The 10573-nt window shown below is 41.6% G+C and overlaps 1 protein-coding gene across 1 annotated transcript in view; it reads left to right on the top strand.

Annotated features, from left to right (window-relative positions):
• The window catches only part of THUMPD2 (THUMP domain containing 2), a 44361-nt gene that overhangs the window by 11957 nt on the left and 21831 nt on the right, over positions 1-10573 (top strand). The window contains exons 5-7 of the mRNA XM_045287034.1: positions 1881-1968; positions 8724-8795; positions 9522-9636. Coding sequence (XP_045142969.1) covers positions 1881-1968; positions 8724-8795; positions 9522-9636 — 275 coding nt within the window. The remainder of the gene's footprint in view (positions 1-1880; positions 1969-8723; positions 8796-9521; positions 9637-10573) is intronic.

Raw genomic sequence — 10573 nt, 5'->3', positions numbered from 1 at the left:
CACAAAATAAAAATTCTATTGTTAGAAAAATAGTGCGTGTGTGTATATATGTATGTATACATGTGTTTGGGGCGGGCGGTGCATGTGTAGCCATTCAGAGGTTCCACATAAACCCCTGCTGCATACTAAAGCACTTTGAAACATACAGTCCTATGTGGGCAAAGACAGGGCTCTGGTGGTGGCGCGGGCTATGCACTGAACTGCTAACCACGTCAATGGTTCAAAACTACACATTGCTCCCTGGAAGAAAGATGAAGCTGTCTACTTCCATAAATATTTTTTAAAGTCCCAGAAACCCAAACAGACAGTTCTACTGTGCCCCGTAGGCTTGCTATGAGTTGGAATTGACTTGATGGCAGTGAATTTGATATTGAGATGGGCAAAGAATGTTTGTATTAACGATCTCCTGCCTCCCCTCCCCGCTTTTCTTCCCTTTGGTACCTGGACTAAAAATAATTTTGCAATGTTGGCTTTATGAAATGTGTTTTATAGCACAGTAGTAGAACTTAATCTGTGGAAGGCAAGATTGATAATCAAAATATGTTATAGTCTTTTCATCTGTAGTTTGCCTACTGGATTACAAATCATTAGATACAGTATTAATTGCATCTATTATGAATTGTTATTTCCTGAAGGAATGTTATTAAAAAGTGAAATGCCGAGTGTTTATCATATAAGGCTTCTCTAGTATAGCAGCAAGTTTGCAATTATACTATTTCATATGAAAGGGGTGTGTCATTTAATACTAAGATTTGAGAGGATTTGCAATAAATATACCCCAAAGAGGTTAACTGGAAATATAGAAGAAGAAAGAGGAACAAACTGGTGAAAGAAAGAAATTCTCAATGTTTATATGCCTGAAATTCTATTGAAAGTCTGCAAGGAGAGTTTAGAGAACATTTGGCTTTGCATAATATCTGTGAAAGAAAGAGCCTTCTTTCTTTTGGACAAGCCTGCCCCAGGATAACCGACCACAGATAATGAGATCCCATTATGCAATCTCATCAACACACCGTGCAAGTGAAAACAACAACCGTGTGGAGATTTCCTAGGAAATGCTTTTTGTTCATTGCCTTACAAAAGAAGAAATGATTCTCAGTGGAATTTGAAGTCTTTGTCAAATCTGGAAATACTGATCGTAGCCACCACAAGGTGGAGGGTAAAGTAAGAAATGATGAGCCCCTTGGGTAAAGCGTGTGCCTTCCCCCTAATGCAGTCCTTCATTGTGGACAATTCAGTGTCATGCTTTACTGCCTCCTTTTGGAAAAAAGATGAAAATGAGCAAATTGCAAATTTATGAAAGGCAGTTCATTATAGAAAGCAGATTTCAAGTGCTAGTACCTGTTCAGTCTCACTTTCCACACCTGTGTCCCCAAACATGTGCTCTTTGTGGGGACTCTGCCTCAGCAGGAAAAGGCCTATTCTATGGGAGGACAAGGAAGGATATAAATCCTCTATACGGGTCTTCCTCATGGTTACATTTTTAAAAATCCAAACACATGAAAATGTACATTTCAATTGTCTTTTTCGAAATTGCCTTTTGGAAGTACAGGCTGTTAGACAAGATATTTTTATAATAAAGTTAAAATATTTTCTAGCTTAAGGAATACTCTACATCTGTCGATGAATATGTTGAAGTGATTCACAGGGATAAGCAGGTTAGTCATTTTTATTACTTGAACCACATTCTTCTTATATTCAGAGGAATTGGGTGTATTAACAAGGTGGCTGTCACACAGATTCAAACATGCAAAGGTAGAGAAGCGTATGCAAGACCCAGCTGTGTTTCCTTCCGTTCCACATAAGGTGGCAGGGAGTCGGAGAGGACCCCACTCAAGGGCAACAGTATTTGCCATGTAATCAGCGTCTTCTCTCTGCAGGGTCCCGTTAGCCAGCAGAACTTACATCAGGACCGCAGGCCTGCGATCAACCATTGCGTGGGCAATGGCGTCTCTCGCTGAAATTAAAGTAAGGAAGATGTTTTCCTTCTTGTCAACAGCAACACTGTTTCCATAACTTAGTTAGCCTGACTCTTGTTGACACCATCTGGTTTCCTTTGCTACCCCAGTTACACTCAGTCCTTGCGGTTACACTTAGAAGCTGCTGGATTGATACATTTCTATAGATTGTTAAACTTCCTGACAGCAGTGGGGGGAGAGAAACACTAAGTCAAAAGATTACTGCCTCATACTCATTGTTCTTTTCGGAGATCAAATTCTCGATCAAGTTTTACAAATGATCTGTGGGCCTAGGTACTTTACAAAAAAGTATCCACTCAAGCAATATCGTCCATGTGGTCCTTCACTATTTATCTTCCATAGTCCTGATCAATTCTGAAAGGCGCATTGCACAGTCTCCTACTGTTTCTATATTTTCCATTATGTTTTTACTTTTTTGAAAAATGATGGCATTATTCAGTGACTTGGTAATATGCATGTTTGTGAGTTTAATTGCAAATTTTTATTATGAAGTCTTTATCCTGATTAATGAGTTTAAACTTAAATTTCACTATGATTTTATTAATGTGAATACTCTTCTTTTTGTTTCCATTTGCCTAGTAATTATTTACTTTCAACGTTTATCACGTTATTTCAAGGGTATTTTATTTAAAGGTATTTCTTACATACATCAGACACAGCTCTGTTTGTATCCCCGACTAGTTTCGGTTTCTCAGTGGAAGAGTTCAGTTTAAGTGTTAAGACAGATATCCTGAATTATGTTCTTTCTGCTTTACTGTTACTTCTACTGCTTCATCGTTCTTTCTTATACTGCTTACTTGTTGAATTATGTTCTTTCTACTTTACTGCTACTTTTTCTACTGCTTCATCATTAGTTCTTATACTGCTAACCTGTTTCATTTTTGCTCAAGTTTTGATTAAGTTACTTGTTCCTTCTTTGTTTTCCCTAAAGCTGGAGGTTTTACTTTACTTTTCCATTCCAGGATTGGTTCCCGGCCTCAGCTCTCTTGGACACCTAATCACTCTCCTTCCAGTTTAAAAGAAGGAATCAGCTCTTTCATCTGCTGAAATGCACCATCTCTAAGATGTTCTAATTTCTCCAGCGCCCCCTTGCCCAGTAATTAGATGAGACCTCCGGAGTACTTTTTTCGTTTCCTCTCCCCACATTTACCTTCCTTTACAACGAGACCTTTGGAATATTTTAATCTCCTTACTTCCCTCTACCCCCATTCCTCAACTACTGGACGACTTTATTGAACAAAATAATTTATTGTGTGCTAAGTTTCCCTTAGTGTATGTCCCTTCCCTTTCAGAAGTTTTTATGTAGCACTTAGACTATCCTTAATTATCAAGAAGCACTTGTGGAATGCTCCCACATTTTTTAATATGCACACAAAGATATATTGGGGAAGACATTGTTTCTCACCACTTCTGTTCTCCTCTTGTCTCTCCCTATCTGATGCAGCTACTCTGGTTTATTTGCTGCTTGATCAAAGTTCATTCTTAAATATTTTCCTCAGATGTTGTACTTGAACCCTGGATCCCCCTCACATTCCTCCCTTTCATTCTGGCTGAGGTTTGATGTCTTAGCTGGGTATAAGATTTAGAGCTGCAATCCTTTTCTCTCAGAGTTCTATAGATGTGGTTCCATTATCTCTTAACCTCCAGCGTTATAGGAGACAGATCCAGTGCCAGACTGTTTTTGCTTTTCCTTTACAGCTTCCTCATTCTTTCTGCCTGGATCCTAATAATATTTTTCACTTTCATCTGAAGTTTAGGAACATTATCATTATATACTAGTATAGTATTTAAGTGTGTATGATAAATTTATCTATATAAAATATTTTGTATTCAGTTTGAACCTTGGTAAGTTTGCAGCCTGGGTTATAATGTTGGCTCCGCCATGGACTGTCTGGGAAACTGTGGGGAAGTTATCTGCTCTCTCTGTGTCTGAGTTCCTCATTTGCAAATTCAAAATATATAGCTCATAGAGGCATGTGAAGGTTAGATGGACTAATATCTATAAAATGATTACAATGGCACCTTGGCTTATAGGAAGTTTATACGTATTAGTTGCTATTTTTGATTTTTCCTCTTCAGCTAAGGACTTCTTGTCTCTATTATTATTTAACTCTTACGGCCTAGACAGCTCCACTTTGAGGAGGGCAGTACCACTAAAAATGGAAGTGAAACATAGGGAGGTTAGATATTAAGTTTTCTATAAGCATACCATAACAAGTAAGGAGGAACATCGTGTTCTGTAGTTCCTGATTGGTGTTACAAGCACCCAGGAGTAAACACCTCTCTACTCTGCCTGTGAACACAAATGTCAATACTAGAAACACCCTGAGGGGAAACAAAGTAAATTTAGAACTACTTACAGCCAGAACCATTTCAAATGAACACCGTGAACGTAGACCTTTGGAGAGGAAGTGCTCAATGGTTGGTGCCTGTGAGCCTCTTAATAAAAATGAGCTCTTATGCAATTATTAATGTTAAACAAAATTTTCATTTACACCATTGTTCCTTGTGTTATTTATTGCCCATCACCAGGGATTCCTATCACATACTCCATAGTATTCAGTCCCAGGGGAAGTTTTCTCTCTCCTGAAGAGCATTTTGTTTCCTTCTATTAGGTCCTGTATGGCTCTGACTGTCTCCTGGCTGCCCATTGAGGACTCTGCTTCCTCTATAGCCCTATCAGGTGATGAATGGTTTTTCTCCTACACCCTATGTGCTGTGGGGCCTGGAGGTCGGGTAGGTGCCCTGCTTGTTCTTTGTTGCCCCTTCCAAATCATGGTTTCCTTCCTTTCATGGAAAACCTCTCAGTGCCTTGGTGGAGGCACAGACTAACAGATTATCTCAGTCATGCACACATCTTCTTACGGAGCCCTATTAGTGTCGTGGGAAAAGTCAGCAGTTCAAACCCACCAGCTGCTCCATGGGAGAAGGCTTTCTACTCCTGGAAAGATTTATAGCTTGGAAGCCCAAAGGAGCAGTTCTGCTCTGTCTCTAGGGTTGTTGGGAGTCATAGCTGGCTCAATAACCCTAAGATGCACACAACTTCCTCATCATGTCTACAAGGCTGTCATAATGCTTTGTAGCCTAGCCTCCTAGTTTGTTGGCTTCTCTGACTCTAATGGTTTGCATTAGACATATACTAGACCTTGTCAGGATCTCTACAAGGGCATCTCTTCCAACAATCCCAATTTCAAAAATCTTGCTTTTTACTACCTTCTTTATTTCTTCTTGTTCCCTTTCTAGTTTCCTAACAATTATTTGAACCTCCACACCTCCCACCCCCTTGATGGATTAATAATCAGGGGCCATGGTCCATTTCTCACCGCTTATGCTTATCTCTTACTCACCGTTCGGACTTTGTTTCTTTGAACACTTTCAGCGCTTTCAGCACAATAGCTTCTGGCTTTATTTAAGTATTAGACTCAAAATAGAACTTCAACATGCTGTTTCCAAATCTACTAATCTCTCAAAATCTGGGCCCATGTAATCCGATTTATCCTCTTTACAATAAGTTAACTGTCCTTTTAAAACTCTGTAGCCAGCAGTAATGCTTGTATGCTAGATTCCATCCCACTCACCTACTTAGAGACTTCTGTCTCTACTGACCCTTTCTCATCCATAAACAAAGCTAAATCAGAAAGTGTTGCTTCCAGGGCTCCAGTTCGTACACGCACTGGTTTATTCAAGCAAAACATGTTTACATGTGACTCTGCAAGGAGTGAATGGCTGCCCTCAGTTTTAACGCTGTCTTCATCTCCTTAGGGTGCCATCAAGCAATGATACTGTTTGTGCTATGGGAAAAAAATTATTTTTTGTAAAACTCAAATGGACAACTTCCCAAGTCATTGAAATAAGTGTATGGGAATGCTCCTGAAGCTCAGTGAATTATTTAATGTGGCTCTTCTAGTCCTAGATTCAGAAGAACATGTAGAAAAGGGATATTGTTGCTGATGTCAGGTGGATCTTTGCTGAAAGCAGAGAAAGAGAGAGAAGATCTGGGAGCGGAGTGTCTGGAAGAGTCAGCTGGTGAGAGAATTGGTAAGGAAAGTTGGAGGAAGAGGTCTCTGAGCAGCTGGTGCGGATCATGGTGATTTGCCTCCCCTCGTGTAGCTGGAGGAGATTAGATGTCACCCCCGCATCATTGCTTCTTTTTACAGCTGCCCTCCATAAACCAGAGTTTAGATGGGTCAACCATTTCATTTAAAGCAAGGTCAGGTAGACTTTAGCAGAGGCAAGACTGCCAACTGGCTGAATGAAGAAACAATGGCTGATGTCCAGAAACTGGTGGAAGAAGACCATAGAGTTACCATTGATTCGGTAGCGACCGAAATCGGGATCTCAAGTGAACATCTTGGCGTCATCGAGCTTTTGGCTTGATGAATACCATACGTTCAGCTCAAAGAGCTGATCTTTTCATCACTCTTAAGCAAGATCAAAGCTCATGAAGGCAATTTTATAGAACATGGTAACTGGAGATGAGTTAGGAATTTAGCAATGTGATCCAAAGAGCAAGATCTAATGTAAACAGTGGGCTCTGAGAGAATCTAGTGGACCAGCTAAATTGTTCTAGCAGAGAAGTCAGTTCACATGGCTATGGTGACAGTGTTTGAGTGATCTTAAGAGATAATCTTAATAGATTTCCTCAAAGGACATGGGCCAATCATAGGAACGTCTTATGAAGAAATTTTAAGAATATGGAAAATTGCATTGATGAGAAAAGGGCCAGGAATGGTGCACCAAGGATTTTTTTTTCCATTGTGAAAATGCACCTGCTCATTCTTCAAGGGGAACAAGTGCTGTACTATGGGAATTTCACTGGGAAAAACCTTATTCCATCCACAGTGCAGCCCAGATCCTGCCCAGTCAGACTTACTTTGATTCCCCACACTCAAAGAACACGTTCAGAGAACATGACTTGAGGCCCTTTCGACGTAGTATAAACTGTAGAGTGCACAATTCTTTGGGAGGAAGGGACAGAGAGCTGGAAACAGCCTCAGAAGTATACAGATCTAGCAAGAGGATGTGTTTAGAAACAGCATCACCATTGGATACTATTATTTAATAAAAGTTTTTATGATTTTGTACCAGTGCTTTTTGACTTGCCGTGTACACACTTCCTATAACATCTTGCGACCTAAAATCTTAAAGTCCTCTCAAACTGGCGTTCTCCTTCAACTGTCACTGCTTTCTTGGCTTCCGTGTACATCAGAACTCACACAATTGCTGTCTGTATTTGGGGTCCCTGCTTTCTCTCTGCCTGTTCTCTCATTTACCCGCGCCCATCTGGCTCTCCTTGCAGCACTCTGTTGGAACTGCTCTTTCTGAGACTGCCCGTCTCAGGTTCCCAGCCCCAGTAGGCAATCTTAAGTTGTCAGCGCTCGGACGTTAATGCTGACTCGCCTCCTTCAAGCAGTTGCTTGTTTTTTCTTCCCACTTTATTTTGGGAACACCAGTCTCATCAGATTCTCCCACTACACGCTTCTCAGCATGCTTTACTGGTCCTTCATCTTCCAGATAGCTGTACTTTGGACGATGTCCACACACTTTGCTCCCATAGCTTTGCTTGCTTGCCATTTTAATACTTGAAACACCATTGATAAACTGATGAACGCTAACGGTTTCTGAATGCTGTCAATAGCCTCACCCTGTCCAGGGACTCCAGACCCATATCTCCAGTGACCCACGTGACACCTGGACTTGGGAATCTCCTCAGATCCCAAACTTAATGTATTCTCTGCACCCCCAACTATCTCGGGACCAGGCGGCTCTGCTCTTCGGTTGCTTTTGTTGAGCCCTTCAGCCATCCCAGGCTGTGACCTCTCTTTCGCATTCCACATCCAGATCATCAGCATACCGTGCTGACGCTGCCTTTGAAACAGAGCGAGTCCTCACTCTTCTGACCATGACTACCACGACTGTTCATTTCCGCCATTATTTGCCCTTCCCTAACACCCTACCGAGCCTCCCCGTTAACCCTCAGAGCAGCCAAGGTGATCCCTTTGAAATGTACTACCATGTTCACGCCTCTGCCCAAAACCCTTCGGCAGTTACCCATTTCCTTCAGGACGGATTCTGGAGTCTTAAAGAACCTCCAAGATCTAGCAGGATCTATTGTCCAGAGCAGGAGGAATTTGTTTTGTCCTCCAAATTTCCTTTCCTCCTCCCAAATTCGAGTGGAAGAACACCTCTCTGATCTCTTGGCATTGTATGTGGCCATGTGACAGACATGCATTAGCCAGTTAAATGGAGCAACGGATGTCACTTCTGGCCGGCAGCCTAAGAGCCAGTGCTGTGCTGTTCTTCCCCCGCCACAGTGATGGCACTGTCCCATCTGAATGGTGACCACTTCGTCAGCTTGGGTCCTAGAGTGAGGAGCAGAAGGCCCAGGGGACCTCCAGTGGGCACGTAGCATGCACTACATGTAGCTTTAAGCCTCTGAAATTCAGGAGTTATTACTCCATGCAGCAAAGCCCAGCTCATCTGGACAGAAGCACCTTGTTTTCTCACTGACTGTCACTGCATTCCCTCTCCCTCCAAGTGCTTTTGCTAAACCAGCTTCTTGGCTGTTCTTCAGGCACCCCACGCAGACTCCTGCCTCAGGCGGTCAAGTACCTGAAGTTCCTAATAAGGTGTAACAAGCAAACTTTACTGTTAAAATATTCATTCCTCAAGTTTTAGGTTCCTGTTATTAAACCTTTCTTGGTAGACTTACTAAAACCTCCATCAATATTTGTTTGTCTGCAGGCTGGGACAGTTGTTTTAGATCCAATGTGTGGACTTGGTACAATACTTCTGGAAGCTGCTAAAGAATGGCCAGTAAGTGCTAAACTTTGGTGAACCAATAATATATATGTTTTGACAGACACGAGGAGGCATGCATTTCTTACAAGTAGACCAAAGTGTTTAATTATGGGATTTTCTATTTAAGTACACTCACTCCTCACTGTGGACATGGTTTGGTTCCAAAGACCGCTTCATTTTATGAAACTGGAGGATGACTACAGCAGGTCATACAATGAAGAAGACGTCATCATTATTTCACCGCCACGCACAGAGAATCATGACGTAACCTCAACTGTTCCTCTCCCCTCACCCCTCAGTTTGTTACTGTCAAATGTACATCACTCAGGTGTCAAATGAAGCACACACGCCCAAAGATTGTTACCATTGGTGTAAATGCAAGATGTTAGACAACGAGATCATGCATACGTGCTAAGTATGTAGATTTCATCAAACTAGATAACGAAGGGCAAAGTATATTTGTTGTTTCCTAAAATACTGTGGTAAATTTAGAAAAGCCTAACAGCTTAATTAAGTCATCATGACCTAGATTATACAAATCTTTTTAAGTCCTTACATGTTTTCATTGTAAAATCTTTACAGACTTTAAAACTGTTAATGCAACTTTTCATTTTTGCCAGTCATTATACTCGAATCTCCTAAATGCGTCATAGATGGAATTAACAAATGTATTGATTTCTTTTTCATCCTTTGAAAAGAAAGTCTTGTGTATATTTAAAATGGGAATTTCTATCCCTGTAGGATGTGTATTATGTGGGCGCTGACGTCAGTGACTCGCAGCTACTGGGAGCACGTGATAATCTGCAAGCTGCAGGCCTTAACGATAAAATTGAACTTCTCAAAGTCTCGGTTATAGGTAAGATATTAAACCATGGGACAATCTGGGGGGATGACTATGTTAATAGGTACGAAGGGAAGTAGAGAAAGTATTGCGGCTAGAGTCCCCGTGTGTACATTCATGAGCTTATTCCAATTAAAAGGTGTCCCGGCATGTCTCTGCCCTCAAGGTTGGCTGCAGAAAGCTCTCAGTAGGACCCTCCTCCAAGTCCTGCCAAAGTGCCAATTGAGAGCGTGCCCTTCTGAGCGACTCTGCTGGGCTAATTAAGTTCAAGGCAGAGAGTGCCGCTCACAAGCTTACAGTGACTGTTCTTTGAGATCCCAAAGGGATCGTCCTGATTCTCTGAAGGACGCAGGATGGTCACGGGGCTGGTGAAGAAGGCATCTGAAGAGAAGGGAGAGCTGCATTTGTGAGACAAAAGGCCATGAAAGTTCCGCCAAGGCGGTTTTCCCATCATGACAGTGCGCCTCATTCGTAGAGAGCAGTGAGCCGCCCTACCGGAATTTCTGCGGTCTGTCTGATCCAATCTACCCTGCAGCCCTGGTCTTGCCCTTTCAGACTTCTTCCTGTTCCCCAAGCTAAAAGGAACAGGATGTGAGTCCCTTGACTATTCCGAACTGACCGTTTTGACATGGTGTAAATCACAAAGCTCCGAATTCCTTGGGGAAGGGCTAGAGAAATGGACACCTGCCATCAGAAGTGTGTAAACACGCGTGAGGACATGTCAGGAAATAGTCGCCTCATATTTTAGTATGTTTGTTCAATAAAACTTGATGATTTTGTATCAATACTTTTTTGACTTACCATTGCATAGAATCATGACATACTCAATTTAATGCCAGTGTGATAACTGGAAGTTTAGAAAGCTCATTTTTGAGAAGCAACATTTAGATAGATTCCCTAAGCATTTAAGTAAAACACACCTTTTCAGGTGTGTTTAATGCAGTGGTTCTCA

Source organism: Echinops telfairi, unplaced genomic scaffold (assembly GCF_000313985.2).
Source record: "Echinops telfairi isolate 266 unplaced genomic scaffold, ASM31398v2 ScPeMD7_10;HRSCAF=50, whole genome shotgun sequence".
NCBI lineage: Eukaryota > Metazoa > Chordata > Mammalia > Afrosoricida > Tenrecidae > Echinops > Echinops telfairi.
This window is presented reverse-complemented; position numbering and strand designations above follow the sequence as displayed.